Here is an 18,968-nt window from a genome sequence, read left to right on the forward strand (position 1 = left end):
GGAAAGGATACTTAACCTGTAGTTAATATCAGCCCTAAAGGAAAGGACACCAAGCCTGTAGTTAATATCAGCCCTAAAGGAAAGGATACTTAACCTATAGTTAATATCAGCCCTAAAGGAAAGGAGACTTGACCTATAGTTAATATCAGCCCTAAAGGAAAGGACACCAAGCCTATAGTAAATATCAGCCCTGAAGGAAAGGAGACTTAACCTGTAGTTAATATCAGCCCTAAAGGAAAGGAGACTTAACCTGTAGTTAATATCAGCCCTAAAGGAAAGGAGACTTAACCTGTAGTTAATATCAGCCCTAAAGGAAAGGACACCAAGCCTGTAGTTAATATCAGCCCTAAAGGAAAGGAGACTTAACCTGTAGTTAATATCAGCCCTAAAGGAAAGGAGACTTAACCTGTAGTTAATATCAGCCCTAAAGGAAAGGAGACTTAACCTGTAGTTAATATCAGCCCTAAAGGAAAGGAGACATAACCTGTAGTTAATATCAGCCGTAAAGGAAAGGAGACTTAACCTGTAGTTAACATCAGCCCTAAAGGAAAGAAGACCTAACCTGTTGTTAACATCAGCCCTAAAGGAAAGGAGACTTAACCTGTAGTTAATATCAGCCCTAAAGGAAAGGACACTTAACCTGTAGTTAATATAAGCCCTAAAGGAAAGGAGACTTAACCTGTAGTTAATATCAGCCCTAAAGGAAAGGAGACTTAACCTGTAGTTAATATCAGCCCTAAAGGAAAGGAGACTTAACCTGTAGTTAATATCAGCCCTAAAGGAAAGGAGACTTAACCTGTAGTTAATATCAGCCCTAAAGGAAAGGAGACTTAACCTGTCGTTAATATCAGCCTTAAAGGAAAGGAGACTTAACCTGTAGGTAATATCAGCCCTAAAGGAAAGGAGACTTAACCTGTAGTTAATATCAGCCCTAAAGGAAAGGAGACTTAACCTGTAGTTAATATCAGCCCTAAAGGAAAGGAGACTTAACCTGTCGTTAATATCAGTCTTAAAGGAAAGGACACCAAGCCTGTAGTTAATATCAGCCCTAAAGGAAAGGAGACTTAACCTGTAGTTAATATCAGCCCTAAAGGAAAGGAGACTTAACCTGTAGTTAATATCAGCCCTAAAGGAAAGGAGACTTAACCTGTAGTTAATATAAGCCATAAAGGAAAGGAGACTTAACCTGTAGTTAATATCAGCCCTAAAGGAAAGGAGACTTAACCTGTAGTTAATATCAGCCCTAAAGGAAAGGACACCAAGCCTGTAGTTAATATCAGCCCTAAAGGAAAGGAGACTTAACCTGTAGTTAACATCAGCCCTAAAGGAAAGAAGACCTAACCTGTTGTTAACATCAGCCCTAAAGGAAAGGAGACTTAACCTGTAGTTAATATCAGCCCTAAAGGAAAGGACACTTAACCTGTAGTTAATATAAGCCCTAAAGGAACGGAGACTTAACCTGTAGTTAATATCAGCCCTAAAGGAAAGGAGACTTAACCTGTAGTTAATATAAGCACTAAAGGAAAGGAGACTTAACCTGTCGTTAATATCAGCCTTAAAGGAAAGGACACCAAGCCTGTATTTAATATCAGCCCTAAAGGAAAGGAGACTTAACCTGTAGTTAATATCAGCTCTAAAGGAAAGGAGACTTAACCTGTAGTTAATATAAGCCCTAAAGGAAAGGAGACTTAACCTGTAGTTAATATCAGCCCTAAAGGAAAGGAGACTTAACATGTAGTTAATATCAGCCTTAAAGGAAAGGACACCAAGCCTGTAGTTAATATCAGCCCTAAAGGAAAGGAGACTTAACCTGTAGTTAATATCAGCCCTAAAGGAAAGGATACTTAACCTGTAGTTAATATCAGCCCTAAAGGAAAGGACACCAAGCCTGTAGTTAATATCAGCCCTAAAGGAAAGGATACTTAACCTATAGTTAATATCAGCCCTAAAGGAAAGGAGACTTGACCTATAGTTAATATCAGCCCTAAAGGAAAGGACACCAAGCCTATAGTAAATATCAGCCCTGAAGGAAAGGAGACTTAACCTGTAGTTAATATCAGCCCTAAAGGAAAGGAGACTTAACCTGTAGTTAATATCAGCCCTAAAGGAAAGGAGACTTAACCTGTAGTTAATATCAGCCCTAAAGGAAAGGACACCAAGCCTGTAGTTAATATCAGCCCTAAAGGAAAGGAGACTTAACCTGTAGTTAATATCAGCCCTAAAGGAAAGGAGGCTTAACCTGTAGTTAATATCAGCCCTAAAGGAAATTAGACTTAACCTGTAGTTAATATCAGCCCTAAAGGAAAGGACACAAAGTCTGTAGTTAATATCAGCCCTAAAGGAAAGGGGACTTAACCTGTAGTTAATATCAGCCTTAAAGGAAAGGACACCAAGCCTGTAGTTAATATCAGCCCTAAAGGAAAGGAGACTTAACCTGTAGTTAATATCAGCCCTAAAGGAAAGGAGACTTAACCTGTAGTTAATATCAGCCCTAAAGGAAAGGAGACTTAACCTGTAGTTAATATCAGCCCTAAAGGAAAGGACACCAAGCCTGTAGTAAATATCAGCCCTAAAGGAAAGGAGACTTAACCTGTAGTTAATATCAGCCCTAAAGGAAAGGACACCAAGCCTGAAGTAAATATCAGCCCTAAAGGAAAGGAGACTTAACCTGTAGTTAATATCAGCCCTAAAGGAAAGGACACCAAGCCTGTAGTTAATATCAGCCCTAAAGGAAAGGATACTTAACCTATAGTTAATATCAGCCCTAAAGGAAAGGAGACTTGACCTATAGTTAATATCAGCCCTAAAGGAAAGGACACCAAGCCTATAGTAAATATCAGCCCTGAAGGACAGGAGACTTAACCTGTAGTTAATATCAGCCTTAAAGGAAAGGAGACTTAACCTTTAGTTAATATCAGCCCTAAAGGAAAGGAGACTTAACCTGTAGTTAATATCAGCCCTAAAGGAAAGGACACCAAGCCTGTAGTTAATATCAGCCCTAAAGGAAAGGAGACTTAACCTGTAGTTAAAATAAGCCCTAAAGGAAAGGAGACTTAACCTGTAGTTAATATCAGCCCTAAAGGAAAGGAGACTTAACCTGTAGTTAATATCAGCCCTAAAGGAAAGGAGACATAACCTGTAGTTAATATCAGCCGTAAAGGAAAGGAGACTTAACCTGTAGTTAACATCAGCCCTAAAGGAAAGAAGACCTAACCTGTTGTTAACATCAGCCCTAAAGGAAAGGAGACTTAACCTGTAGTTAATATCAGCCCTAAAGGAAAGGACACTTAACCTGTAGTTAATATCAGCCCTAAAGGAAAGGAGACTTAACCTGTAGTTAATATCAGCCCTAAAGGAAAGGAGACTTAACCTGTAGTTAATATCAGCCCTAAAGGAAAGGAGACTTAACCTGTAGTTAATATCAGCCCTAAAGGAAAGGAGACTTAACCTGTCGTTAATATCAGTCTTAAAGGAAAGGACACCAAGCCTGTAGTTAATATCAGCCCTAAAGGAAAGGAGACTTAACCTGTAGTTAATATCAGCCCTAAAGGAAAGGAGACTTAACCTGTAGTTAATATCAGCCCTAAAGGAAAGGAGACTTAACCTGTAGTTAATATAAGCCATAAAGGAAAGGAGACTTAACCTGTAGTTAATATCAGCCCTAAAGGAAAGGAGACTTAACCTGTAGTTAATATCAGCCCTAAAGGAAAGGACACCAAGCCTGTAGTTAATATCAGCCCTAAAGGAAAGGAGACTTAACCTGTAGTTAACATCAGCCCTAAAGGAAAGAAGACCTAACCTGTTGTTAACATCAGCCCTAAAGGAAAGGAGACTTAACCTGTAGTTAATATCAGCCCTAAAGGAAAGGACACTTAACCTGTAGTTAATATAAGCCCTAAAGGAACGGAGACTTAACCTGTAGTTAATATCAGCCCTAAAGGAAAGGAGACTTAACCTGTAGTTAATATAAGCACTAAAGGAAAGGAGACTTAACCTGTCGTTAATATCAGCCTTAAAGGAAAGGACACCAAGCCTGTATTTAATATCAGCCCTAAAGGAAAGGAGACTTAACCTGTAGTTAATATCAGCTCTAAAGGAAAGGAGACTTAACCTGTAGTTAATATAAGCCCTAAAGGAAAGGAGACTTAACCTGTAGTTAATATCAGCCCTAAAGGAAAGGAGACTTAACATGTAGTTAATATCAGCCTTAAAGGAAAGGACACCAAGCCTGTAGTTAATATCAGCCCTAAAGGAAAGGAGACTTAACCTGTAGTTAATATCAGCCCTAAAGGAAAGGAGACTTAACCTGTAGTTAATATCAGCCCTAAAGGAAAGGAGGCTTAACTTGTAGTTAATATCAGCCCTAAAGGAAATGAGACTTAACCTGTAGTTAATATCAGCCCTAAAGGAAAGGACACCAAGTCTGATGTTAATATCAGCCCTAAAGGAAAGGGGACTTAACCTGTAGTTAATATCAGCCATAAAGGAAAGGAGACTTGACCTGTAGTTAATATCAGCCCTAAAGGAAAGGACACCAAGCCTGTAGTAAATATCTGCCCTAAAGGAAAGGAGACTTAACCTGTAGTTAATATCAGCCCTAAAGGAAAGGAGACTTAACCTGTAGTTAATATCAGCCCTAAAGGAAAGGAGACTTAACCTGTAGTTAATATCAGCCCTAAAGGAAAGGACACCAAGCCTGTAGTTAATATCAGCCCTAAAGGAAAGGAGACTTAACCTGTAGTTAACATCAGCCCTAAAGGAAATTTGACCTAACCTGTTGTTAACATCAGCCCTAAAGGAAAGGAGACTTAACCTGTAGTTAATATCAGCCCTAAAGGAAAGGAGACTTAACCTGTAGTTAATATCAGCCCTAAAGGAAAGGAGACTTAACCTGTAGTTAATATCAGCCCTAAAGGAAAGGAGACTTAACCTGTAGTTAATATCAGCCCTAAAGGAAAGGAGACTTAACCTGTCGTTAATATCAGCCTTAAAGGAAAGGAGACTTAACCTGTAGGTAATATCAGCCCTAAAGGAAAGGAGACTTAACCTGTAGTTAATATCAGCCCTAAAGGAAAGGAGACTTAACCTGTAGTTAATATCAGCCCTAAAGGAAAGGAGACTTAACCTGTCGTTAATATCAGTCTTAAAGGAAAGGACACCAAGCCTGTAGTTAATATCAGCCCTAAAGGAAAGGAGACTTAACCTGTAGTTAATATCAGCCCTAAAGGAAAGGAGACTTAACCTGTAGTTAATATCAGCCCTAAAGGAAAGGAGACTTAACCTGTAGTTAATATAAGCCATAAAGGAAAGGAGACTTAACCTGTAGTTAATATCAGCCCTAAAGGAAAGGAGACTTAACCTGTAGTTAATATCAGCCCTAAAGGAAAGGACACCAAGCCTGTAGTTAATATCAGCCCTAAAGGAAAGGAGACTTAACCTGTAGTTAACATCAGCCCTAAAGGAAAGAAGACCTAACCTGTTGTTAACATCAGCCCTAAAGGAAAGGAGACTTAACCTGTAGTTAATATCAGCCCTAAAGGAAAGGACACTTAACCTGTAGTTAATATAAGCCCTAAAGGAACGGAGCCTTAACCTGTAGTTAATATCAGCCCTAAAGGAAAGGAGACTTAACCTGTAGTTAATATAAGCACTAAAGGAAAGGAGACTTAACCTGTCGTTAATATCAGCCTTAAAGGAAAGGACACCAAGCCTGTATTTAATATCAGCCCTAAAGGAAAGGAGACTTAACCTGTAGTTAATATCAGCTCTAAAGGAAAGGAGACTTAACCTGTAGTTAATATAAGCCCTAAAGGAAAGGAGACTTAACCTGTAGTTAATATCAGCCCTAAAGGAAAGGAGACTTAACATGTAGTTAATATCAGCCTTAAAGGAAAGGACACCAAGCCTGTAGTTAATATCAGCCCTAAAGGAAAGGAGACTTAACCTGTAGTTAATATCAGCCCTAAAGGAAAGGAGACTTAACCTGTAGTTAATATCAGCCCTAAAGGAAAGGAGGCTTAACCTGTAGTTAATATCAGCCCTAAAGGAAATGAGACTTAACCTGTAGTTAATATCAGCCCTAAAGGAAAGGACACCAAGTCTGTAGTTAATATCAGCCCTAAAGGAAAGGGGACTTAACCTGTAGTTAATATCAGCCATAAAGGAAAGGAGACTTGACCTGTAGTTAATATCAGCCCTAAAGGAAAGGACACCAAGCCTGTAGTAAATATCTGCCCTAAAGGAAAGGAGACTTAACCTGTAGTTAATATCAGCCCTAAAGGAAAGGAGACTTAACCTGTAGTTAATATCAGCCCTAAAGGAAAGGAGACTTATCCTGTAGTTAATATCAGCCCTAAAGGAAAGGACACCAAGCCTGTAGTTAATATCAGCCCTAAAGGAAAGGAGACTTAACCTGTAGTTAACATCAGCCCTAAAGGAAATTTGACCTAACCTGTTGTTAACATCAGCCCTAAAGGAAAGGAGACTTAACCTGTAGTTAATATCAGCTCTAAAGGAAAGGAGACTTAACCTGTAGTTAATATCAGCCCTAAAGGAAAGGAGACTTAACCTGTAGTTAATATCAGCCCTAAAGGAAAGGAGACTTAACCTGTAGTTAATATCAGCCCTAAAGGAAAGGAGACTTAACCTGTCGTTAATATCAGCCTTAAAGGAAAGGAGACTTAACCTGTATGTAATATCAGCCCTAAAGGAAAGGAGACTTAACCTGTAGTTAATATCAGCCCTAAAGGAAAGGAGACTTAACCTGTAGTTAATATCAGCCCTAAAGGAAAGGAGACTTAACCTGTCGTTAATATCAGTCTTAAAGGAAAGGACACCAAGCCTGTAGTTAATATCAGCCCTAAAGGAAAGGAGACTTAACCTGTAGTTAATATCAGCACTAAAGGAAAGGAGACTTAACCTGTAGTTAATATCAGCCCTAAAGGAAAGGAGACTTAACCTGTAGTTAATATAAGCCATAAAGGAAAGGAGACTTAACCTGTAGTTAATATCAGCCCTAAAGGAAAGGAGACTTAACCTGTAGTTAATATCAGCCCTAAAGGAAAGGACACCAAGCCTGTAGTTAATATCAGCCCTAAAGGAAAGGAGACTTAACCTGTAGTTAACATCAGCCCTAAAGGAAAGAAGACCTAACCTGTTGTTAACATCAGCCCTAAAGGAAAGGAGACTTAACCTGTAGTTAATATCAGCCCTAAAGGAAAGGACACTTAACCTGTAGTTAATATAAGCCCTAAAGGAACGGAGACTTAACCTGTAGTTAATATCAGCCCTAAAGGAAAGGAGACTTAACCTGTAGTTAATATAAGCACTAAAGGAAAGGAGACTTAACCTGTCGTTAATATCAGCCTTAAAGGAAAGGACACCAAGCCTGTATTTAATATCAGCCCTAAAGGAAAGGAGACTTAACCTGTAGTTAATATCAGCTCTAAAGGAAAGGAGACTTAACCTGTAGTTAATATAAGCCCTAAAGGAAAGGAGACTTAACCTGTAGTTAATATCAGCCCTAAAGGAAAGGAGACTTAACATGTAGTTAATATCAGCCTTAAAGGAAAGGACACCAAGCCTGTAGTTAATATCAGCCCTAAAGGAAAGGAGACTTAACCTGTAGTTAATATCAGCCCTAAAGGAAAGGAGACTTAACCTGTAGTTAATATCAGCCCTAAAGGAAAGGAGGCTTAACCTGTAGTTAATATCAGCCCTAAAGGAAATGAGACTTAACCTGTAGTTAATATCAGCCCTAAAGGAAAGGACACCAAGTCTGTAGTTAATATCAGCCCTAAAGGAAAGGGGACTTAACCTGTAGTTAATATCAGCCATAAAGGAAAGGAGACTTGACCTGTAGTTAATATCAGCCCTAAAGGAAAGGACACCAAGCCTGTAGTAAATATCTTTCCCTAAAGGAAAGGAGACTTAACCTGTAGTTAATATCAGCCCTAAAGGAAAGGAGACTTAACCTGTAGTTAATATCAGCACTAAAGGAAAGGAGACTTAACCTGTAGTTAATATCAGCCCTAAAGGAAAGGACACCAAGCCTGTAGTTAATATCAGCCCTAAAGGAAAGGAGACTTAACCTGTAGTTAACATCAGCCCTAAAGGAAATTTGACCTAACCTGTTGTTAACATCAGCCCTAAAGGAAAGGAGACTTAACCTGTAGTTAATATCAGCCCTAAAGGAAAGGAGACTTAACCTGTAGTTAATATCAGCCCTAAAGGAAAGGAGACTTAACCTGTAGTTAATATCAGCCCTAAAGGAAAGGAGACTTAACCTGTAGTTAATATCAGCCCTAAAGGAAAGGAGACTTAACCTGTCGTTAATATCAGCCTTAAAGGAAAGGAGACTTAACCTGTAGGTAATATCAGCCCTAAAGGAAAGGAGACTTAACCTGTAGTTAATATCAGCCCTAAAGGAAAGGAGACTTAACCTGTAGTTAATATCAGCCCTAAAGGAAAGGAGACGTAACCTGTCGTTAATATCAGTCTTAAAGGAAAGGACACCAAGCCTGTAGTTAATATCAGCCCTAAAGGAAAGGAGACTTAACCTGTAGTTAATATCAGCCCTAAAGGAAAGGAGACTTAACCTGTAGTTAATATCAGCCCTAAAGGAAAGGAGACTTAACCTGTAGTTAATATAAGCCATAAAGGAAAGTAGACTTAACCTGTAGTTAATATCAGCCCTAAAGGAAAGGAGACTTAACCTGTAGTTAATATCAGCCCTAAAGGAAAGGACACCAAGCCTGTAGTTAATATCAGCCCTAAAGGAAAGGAGACTTAACCTGTAGTTAACATCAGCCCTAAAGGAAAGAAGACCTAACCTGTTGTTAACATCAGCCCTAAAGGAAAGGAGACTTAACCTGTAGTTAATATCAGCCCTAAAGGAAAGGACACTTAACCTGTAGTTAATATAAGCCCTAAAGGAACGGAGACTTAACCTGTAGTTAATATCAGCCCTAAAGGAAAGGAGACTTAACCTGTAGTTAATATAAGCACTAAAGGAAAGGAGACTTGACCTGTCGTTAATATCAGCCTTAAAGGAAAGGACACCAAGCCTGTATTTAATATCAGCCCTAAAGGAAAGGAGACTTAACCTGTAGTTAATATCAGCTCTAAAGGAAAGGAGACTTAACCTGTAGTTAATATAAGCCCTAAAGGAAAGGAGACTTAACCTGTAGTTAATATCAGCCCTAAAGGAAAGGAGACTTAACATGTAGTTAATATCAGCCTTAAAGGAAAGGACACCAAGCCTGTAGTTAATATCAGCCCTAAAGGAAAGGAGACTTAACCTGTAGTTAATATCAGCCCTAAAGGAAAGGAGACTTAACCTGTAGTTAATATCAGCCCTAAAGGAAAGGAGGCTTAACCTGTAGTTAATATCAGCCCTAAAGGAAATGAGACTTAACCTGTAGTTAATATCAGCCCTAAAGGAAAGGACACCAAGTCTGTAGTTAATATCAGCCCTAAAGGAAAGGGGACTTAACCTGTAGTTAATATCAGCCATAAAGGAAAGGAGACTTGACCTGTAGTTAATATCAGCCCTAAAGGAAAGGACACCAAGCCTGTAGTAAATATCTGCCCTAAAGGAAAGGAGACTTAACCTGTAGTTAATATCAGCCCTAAAGGAAAGGAGACTTAACCTAAAGTTAATATCAGCCCTAAAGGAAAGGACACCAAGCCTGTAGTTAATATCAGCCCTAAAGGAAAGGAGACTTAACCTGTAGTTAATATCAGCCCTAAAGGAAAGGATACTTAACCTGTAGTTAATATCAGCCCTAAAGGAAAGGACACCAAGCCTGTAGTTAATATCAGCCCTAAAGGAAAGTATACTTAACCTATAGTTAATATCAGCCCTAAAGGAAAGGAGACTTGACCTATAGTTAATATCAGCCCTAAAGGAAAGGACACCAAGCCTATAGTAAATATCAGCCCTGAAGGAAAGGAGACTTAACCTGTAGTTAATATCAGCCCTAAAGGAAAGGAGACTTAACCTGTAGTTAATATCAGCCCTAAAGGAAAGGAGACTTAACCTGTAGTTAATATCAGCCCTAAAGGAAAGGACACCAAGCCTGTAGTTAATATCAGCCCTAAAGGAAAGGAGACTTAACCTGTAGTTAATATTAGCCCTAAAGGAAAGGAGACTTGACCTGTAGTTAATATCAGCCCTAAAGGAAAGGACACCAAGCCTGTAGTAAATATCAGCCCTAAAGGAAAGGAGACTTAACCTGTAGTTAATATCAGCCCTAAAGGAAAGGACACCAAGCCTGAAGTAAATATCAGCCCTAAAGGAAAGGAGACTTAACCTGTAGTTAATATCAGCCCTAAAGGAAAGGAGACTTAACCTGTAGTTAATATCAGCCCTAAAGGAAAGGAGACTTAACCTGTAGTTAATATCAGCCCTAAAGGAAAGGAGACTTAACCTGTAGTTAATATCAGCCCTAAAGGAAAGGAGACATAACCTGTAGTAAATATCAGCCCTAAAGGAAAGGAGACTTAACCTGCCGTTAATATCAGCCTTAAAGGAAAGGAGACTTAACCTGTAGTTAATATCAGCCCTAAAGGAAAGGAGACTTAACCTGTAGTTAATATCAGCCCTAAAGGAAAGGAGACTTAACCTGTAGTTAATATCAGCCCTAAAGGAAAGGAGACTTAACCTGTAGTTAATATCAGCTCTAAAGGAAAGGATACTTATCCTGTCGTTAATATCAGCCTTAAAGGAAAGAACACCAAGCCTGTAGTTAATATCAGCCCTAAAGGAAAGGAGACTTAACCTGTAGTTAATATCAGCCCTAAAGGAAAGGAGACTTAACCTGTAGGTAATATCAGCCCTAAAGGAAAGGAGACATAACCTGTAGTTAATATCAGCCCTAAAGGAAAGGAGACTTAACCTGTAGTTAACATCAGCCCTAAAGGAAAGAAGACCTAACCTGTTGTTAACATCAGCCCTAAAGGAAAGGAGACTTAACCTGTAGTTAATATCAGCCCTAAAGGAAAGGACACTTAACCTGTAGTTAATATAAGCCCTAAAGGAAAGGAGACTGAACCTGTAGTTAATATCAGCCCTAAAGGAAAGGAGACTTAACCTGTAGTTAATATCAGCCCTAAAGGAAAGGAGACTTAACCTGTAGTTAATATCAGCCCTAAAGGAAAGGACACCAAGCCTGTAGTTAATATCAGCCCTAAAGGAAAGGAGACTTAACCTGTAGTTAACATCAGCCCTAAAGGAAATTTGACCTAACCTGTTGTTAACATCAGCCCTAAAGGAAAGGAGACTTAACCTGTAGTTAATATCAGCCCTAAAGGAAAGGAGACTTAACCTGTAGTTAATATCAGCCCTAAAGGAAAGGAGACTTAACCTGTAGTTAATATCAGCCCTAAAGGAAAGGAGACTTAACCTGTCGTTAATATCAGCCTTAAAGGAAAGGAGACTTAACCTGTAGGTAATATCAGCCCTAAAGGAAAGGAGACTTAACCTGTAGTTAATATCAGCCCTAAAGGAAAGGAGACTTAACCTGTAGTTAATATCAGCCCTAAAGGAAAGGACACCAAGCCTTTAGTAAATATCAGCCCCAAAGGAAAGGAGACTTAACCTGTAGTTAATATTAGCCCTAAAGGAAAGGAGACTTGACCTGTAGTTAATATCAGCCCTAAAGGAAAGGAGACTTAACCTTTAGTTAATATCAGCCCTAAAGGAAAGGAGACTTAACCTGTAGTTAATATCAGCCCTAAAGGAAAGGAGACTTAACCTGTAGTTAATATCAGCCCTAAAGGAAAGGAGACTTAACCTGTAGTTAATATCAGCCCTAAAGGAAAGGAGACCTAACCTGTAGTTAATATCAGCCCTAAAGGAAAGGAGACTTAACCTGTCGTTAATATCAGCCTTAAAGGAAAGGACACCAAGCCTGTAGTTAATATCAGCCCTAAAGGAAAGGAGACTTTTTAATATCAGCCCTAAAGGAAAGGAGACTTAACCTGTAGTTAATATCAGCCCTAAAGGAAACGAGACCAAACCTGTAGTTAATATCAGCCCTAAAGGAAAGGAGAGTTAACCTGTAGTTAATATCAGCCCTAAAGGAAAGGAGACTTAACCTGTAGTTAATATCAGCCCTAAAGTAAAGGAGACCAAGCCTCTAGTTAATATCAAATGCTGCCCAACATACCCTCGTAAAACTGACTTTCCCACCAATCCTTGACTTTGGCAATGTCAATTACAAAATAGCCTCCAACACTCCACTCAGCAAATTGGATGCAGTCTATCACAGTACCACCCGTTTTGTCACCAAAGCTCCATATACTACCCACCACTGAGACCTGTATGCTCTAGTTGGCTGGCCCTCGCTTCATATTCGTCGCCAAACCCACTGGCTCCAGGTCATCTATAAGTCTTTGCTAGGTAAAGCCCCGCCTTATCTCAGCTCACTGGTCACCATAGCAGCACCCACCCGTACCACGCGCTCCAGCAGGTATATTTCACTGGTCATCCCCAAAGCCAACTCCTCCTTTGGCCGCATTTCCTTCCAGTTCTCTGCTGCCAATGACTGGAACGAATTGCAAATATCTCTGAAGCTGGAGTCTTATATCTCCCTCACTAACTTTAAGCACCAGCTGTCAGAGCAGCTTACCGATCGCTGCAGCTGTACACAGCCCATCTGTAAATAGCCCACCCAACTACCTCATCCCCATATTGTTATTTTTTTTGTTGCTCCTTTGCACTCCAGTATCTCTACTTGCACATTCATCATCTGCCCATCTATCACTCCAGTGTTTAATTGCTAAATTGTAATTATTTCACCACTATGGCCTATTTATTGCCTTACCTCCCTAATCTTACTATATTTGCACGCACTGTATATAGACTTTTTCTATTGTGTTATTGACTGTATGTTTGTTTATTCCACATGTAACTCTGTGTTGTTTGTGTCGCACTGCTTTGCTTTATCTTGGCCGGGTCGCAGTTGTAAATGAGAACTTGTTCTCAACTAGCCTACCTGGTTAAATAAAGGTGAAATAAAATAAAATAAAAAAATACATTATCAAGCATTTCACACGTTATCCAGATACTGACTGTTAACACTTGGTGGTCTATAGCAGCTTCCCACCAGAATGGGCTTTAGGTGAGGTAGATGAACCTGTAGCCATATTACTTCAACAGTATTTAACATGAGATCCTCTCTAAGCTTTACAGGAATGTGGCTCTGAATATATGTGGCCACACCTCCACCTTTGGCATTTCTGTAGATCTTATAACCATGTATTGCTGCCACTGTATCATCAACGGTATTATCTAAGTGAGTTTCAGAGATGGTCAGAATATGAATGTCATCTGTTACTAGCAAATTATTGATTTCATGAACCTTGTTTCTTAACTGGCTGCCTCACATCCGGCCGTGATTGGGAGTCCCATAGGGCGGAGGACAGTTGGCCCTGCGTTGTCCGGGTTTGGCCGGAGTAGGCTGTCATTGTAAATAATAATTAGTTCTTAACTGACTTGCCTAGTTGAAAAAAAGTTATATAAAAAAAATGAAATAAAAATTAAGCTACATATGTTAATGTGGGCAATTTTCAACACGTTTCTGGGATGCTTGGTTGTTTTTATTGCTTTACTGGGAAGCTTAGCAGGAGGTAGACATGCTCAGGTTAATTACGTTAGTGCAGGGTGAGCTGCACACGGTGGATTTCCTGCTAAGGCAAACCGCCTCAGTGCTAACAGTATAACTCTGGTTCATAGGCATATGATTACTTCATACAATAGCTGTAGGATCAGCAGAGGCATTCAGGGCAGTTAGAGGGACATAAATTAGGTTAATTACATTGTGTCTTCCAGCACCCCTGGGATAATGTAATGTACTGAAGCATTATGACAACTCAGCGACACAACGGTAGGGATTCAATGAGCTCAGCTTCGGTCATTGATAAGTCATTGTCTCAACGAAGCCTTATAATGCTGTGAAAGGATCCAGGAACCCAAATGATTTGTGTAACACCATTATCCCAGAAACCCTAGACCCACTCTAATTTGCATACCGCCCCAACAGATCCACAGATGATGCAATCTCTATTGCACTCCACACTGCCCTTTCCCACCTGGACAAAAGGAACACCTACGTGAGAATGCTATTCATTGACCACAGCTCAGCGTTCAACACCATAGTGCCCACAAAGCTCATCACTAAGCTAAGGTTCGTGGGACTAAACACCTCCCTCTGCAACTGGATCCTGTACTTCCTGACGGGCCGCCCCCAGGTGGTGAGGGTAGGTAGCTGATCCTCAACACTGGAGCTCCCCAGGGGTGCATGCTCAGTCCCTTCCTGTACTCCCTGTTCACTCATGACTGCACGGTCAGGCACGACTCCAACACCATCATTACGCTTGCCGATGACACAACAGTGGTAGGCCTGATCACAGACAACGACGAGACAGCCTATAGGGAGGAGATCAGAGACCTGGCCGTGTGGTGCCAGAATAACAACCTATCCCTCAACGTAACCAAGACTAAGGAGATGATTGTGTCACCAACAAACTAACATGGTCCAAGCACACCAAGACAGTCGTGAAGAGAGCACGACAAAACCTATTCCCCTCAGGAGACTGAAAAGTTTTGACATGGGTCAAGGCTCCTAAACAGCTTCTACCCCCCCACCCTTTTATGCCTCTGCTACTCTCTGTTATTATCTATGCATAGTCACTTTAATAACTCTACCTACATGTACATATTACCTCAACTAACCGGTGCCCCCACACATTGACTCTGTACCGGGACCCCCTGTATATAGCCTCCTTATTGTTATGTTATTATGTTACTTTAAAAAATATATATTTTGTTTATTTGGTAAATATTTTCTTACCTCTTCTTGAACTGCACTGTTGGTTAAGGGCTTGTAAAGTAAGCATTTCACGGTAAGGTCGGCAGGGTCATGTGATAAATAAAGTTTGATTTGATTTGACCAATGCTACACACCGCTCCTTCAAGCCATGGCCCTGCCGCCCTCCAGGGTCCTTACCTTCCCTGTCACTCAGCTGTATCAAGTCCAGGTTCAGGTTCTCCATCATGTCGTCGCAGCGGCTGACAGGGCTGCTGGTGCCGTCGTCCACACGCGGAACCTCCAAAGCCTTTACAGCGTCTCCTACTGTTGTCTCTTCGTGGTGCTGAACTGATCTTCACCTTCAATACACAGTCCAGTCACTCGCTGTGCTCAGTGCTCCCCTCCCCTCCTCCTCTTCCCTTACCCCCTCCCCTCCTCCCCTCCCTTCCTCCTCTGATCTCCTCCCCTCCCCTCCTCTTCCCTTACCCCCTCCCCTCCTCCCCTCCCCCCTTCTTCCCCTGCTCCTCTCGGGTCCCCTTCCAGTGCTCAAGCAGCTACAGCACAGCGGCATGACACGGCACTACTTGGACAAACGGTCCCCGCTGAGACGCGGTGGATAAACGGAAAGAAATGGAGAAAAAGGAGGGAACATGCCGTTATCTATTAGACACGTTATTGTGTTATTAATGCGTTGCTGATGTAACAGGCCACGTGTGTTTATTCAGCCTCGGGGCAGAGAACATAGAGCAGGGATTAGCAGAAAAAATGAATTAAATGACGGTTGATGTAACCAGATTACTCTGCAGTCGCAGCTCCAATGAAACCTCTGTCGTCTTTTCATCACGTTCATCTCTATTTTCTTCACAAATAAATGACAAGGCCAGTAAATACTTCATTTGAAATGTGACAATATGCCGGCTGCAGGCAGCTACCTTCACCTCTGATGGCACACCATCAGATCAAATCAAATCGTTAATTGTCACATGCTTCATAATCAACAGGTGTACAGTAACAGCGAAATGCTGACTGACGGGTCCTTTTCCAACAATGCCGATTCAAAGATAAAGATAGATAGATAAATAAAATGAAATAGTCACATGAGGAATAAATAATAACAAAAACGAGTAAAAATGAGACGGGACCCAAATGTAAGAGGTATCAGTATTGGTAAACATGAATATAAACTAAACTTATTTGCAGATTATCTCCCGATATACTGGACCAAAATTGAAAACTCAATACCCCCTTTGCTAAAAGTATTTTCAGAATACTCAAAAATCTCAGGTTATAAAATGTACGTGGGAAAAAAACTAAATAATGGCAATAGGAAAAATAAATAATAACTCATGATCTACAGCAATCCTTTCAGTGGACCACAAAAAAATATTAAATACTTAGGATGCTTAATAAGCGACAACAAATATATAAAGATAACTTTATTCCATTACTCAACAATATGAAAGAAAATTTTATTAAATGGAATAATCTTCCCATAAATCTTACAGGTAGAATAAACATCTTTAGAATTGCACTGTTGTCAAGGTTTTTTAATGTATTTTTGGTAATACCAATTACCTCACCGAAGACATTCTTTAAAAAGTATACTCGGTCATTATGGGCAAATAAAATAGAATAAAAAGGAACGTTTGAGGGAGGTTTTAACCTTCCAGACTTGGAATTGTATCAACTCACTACCCAAAGCTTTTACTTGCAACATATAGTTAAATATCCTAAAGAGGATCAATGGGAACATATTGAAGATGCTCATCCTCAGAATCTTTTTACGTGTCTATTTTCAAATGATAAAGCTGAGAACATGAACAACTTCATAGTTAAGAACACTATAATAACATAGAACACTACAACAATATAGAACATTATAATAATATAGAACACTACAACAATATAGAACATTATAATAATATAGAACACTATAACACTACAACAATATAGAACACTATAACACTATAGAACACTATAACAATATAGAACGCTATAATAATATAGAACACTATAACAATATAGAACACTACAACAATATAGAACACTATAATAATATAGAACACTATAACAATATAGAACACTATAACAATATAGAACACTATAACAATATAGAACATTATAATAATATAGAACACTAGAACAATACAGAACACTATAACAATATAGAACACTATAACAATATAGAACACTATAACAATATAGAACACTATAATAATATAGACCAGTCAACCTAAAGTAACACAGCCTTAATGACTAGTCAACCTATAGTAACACAGCCTTAATGACTAGTCAACCTATAGTAACACAACCTTAATGACTAGTCAACCTAAAGTAACACAGCCTTAATGACTAGTCAACCTAAAGTAACACACACAGCCTTAATGACTAGTCAACCTAAAGTAAAACACACAGCCTTAATGACTAGTCAACCTAAAGTAAAACACACAGCCTTAATGACTAGTCAACCTATAGTAACACAGCCTTAATGACTAGTCAACCTAAAGTAACACAGCCTTAATGACTAGTCAACCTATAGTACAACACACAGCCTTAATGACTAGTCAACCTAAAGTAACACAGCCTTAATGACTAGTCAACCAATAGTACAACACACAGCCTTAATGACTAGTCAACCAACAGTACAACACACTGCCTTAATGACTAGTCAACCTAAAGTAACACAGCCTTAATGACTAGTCAACCTAAAGTAACACAGCCTTAATGACTAGTCAACCTAAAGCAACACAGCCTTAATGACTAGTCAACCTAAAGTAACACAGCCTTAATGACTAGTCAACCTATAGTACAACACACAGCCTTAATGACTAGTCAACCTAAAGTAAAACAGCCTTAATGACTAGTCAACCTAAAGTAACACAGCCTTAATGACTAGTCAACCTAAAGTAACACAGCCTTAATGACTAGTCAACATATAGTAACACACACAGCCTTAATGACCAGTCAACCTAAAGTAACACAGCCTTAATGACTAGTCAACCTAAAGTAACACAGCCTTAATGACTAGTCAACCTATAGTAACACAGCCTTAATGACCAGTCAACCTAAAGTAACACAGCCTTAATGACTAGTCAACCTATAGTAACACACACAGCCTTAATGACTAGTCAACCTAAAGTAAAACACACAGCCTTAATGACTAGTCAACCTAAAGTAAAACACACAGCCTTAATGACTAGTCAACCTAAAGTAACACACACAGTTTTAATGACTAGTCAGCCTAAAGTAACACAGGCTTAATGACTAGTCAACCTATAGTAACACACACAGCCTTAATGACTAGTCAACCTAAAGTAACACACACAGCCTTAATGACTAGTCAACCTAAAGTAACACAGCCTTAATGACTAGTCAGCCTAAAGTAACACAGCCTTAATGACTAGTCAACCTAAAGTAACACAGCCTTAATGACTAGTCAACCTATAGTAACACAGCCTTAATGACTAGTCAACCTAAAGTAACACAGCCTTAATGACTTGTCAACCTATAGTAACACAGCCTTAATGACCAGTCAACCTAAAGTAACACAGCCTTAATGACTAGTCAACCTATAGTAACACACACAGCCTTAATGACTAGTCAACCTAAAGTAAAACACACAGCCTTAATGACTAGTCAACCTAAAGTAAAACACACAGCCTTAATGACCAGTCAACCTAAAGTAACACAGCCTTAATGACTAGTCAACCTAAAGTAGCACAGCCTTAATGATTAGTCAACCTATAGTAACACATCCTTAATGACTAGTCAACCTATAGAAACACAGCCTTAATGACCAGTCAACCTAAAGTAACACAGCCTTAATGACTAGTCAACCTATAGTAACACACACAGCCTTAATGACTAGTCAACCTAAAGTAAAACACACAGCCTTAATGACTAGTCAACCTAAAGTAAAACACACAGCCTTAATGACTAGTCAACCTAAAGTAACACACAGTTTTAATGACTAGTCAGCCTAAAGTAACACAGCCTTAATAACTAGTCAACCTAAAGTAAAACACACATCCTTAATGACTAGTCAACCTATAGTAACACAGCCTTAATGACTAGTCAACCTATAGTAACACAGCCTTAATGACTAGTCAACCTATAGTAACACACACAGCCTTAATGACTAGTCAACCTAAAGTA

General features: G+C 39.4%; 1 protein-coding gene across 1 annotated transcript in view; it reads right to left on the minus strand.

Annotated features, from left to right (window-relative positions):
- LOC106591913 (phytanoyl-CoA hydroxylase-interacting protein-like) overlaps window positions 1–16,402 on the minus strand; it is a 112,667-nt gene extending 96,265 nt beyond the window's left edge. Inside the window, exons 1-2 of the mRNA XM_045687338.2 lie at window positions 16,389–16,402; window positions 15,012–15,166 (exon numbers count right to left, since the gene is read on the minus strand). Of these exons, the coding sequence (XP_045543294.2) occupies window positions 15,012–15,166; window positions 16,389–16,402 (169 nt within the window). The remainder of the gene's footprint in view (window positions 1–15,011; window positions 15,167–16,388) is intronic.
- Window positions 16,403–18,968: the final 2,566 nt, after the last annotated feature.

This window comes from Salmo salar, chromosome 01 (genome assembly GCF_965601325.2).
Source record: "Salmo salar chromosome 01, fSalSal1, whole genome shotgun sequence".
NCBI lineage: Eukaryota > Metazoa > Chordata > Actinopteri > Salmoniformes > Salmonidae > Salmo > Salmo salar.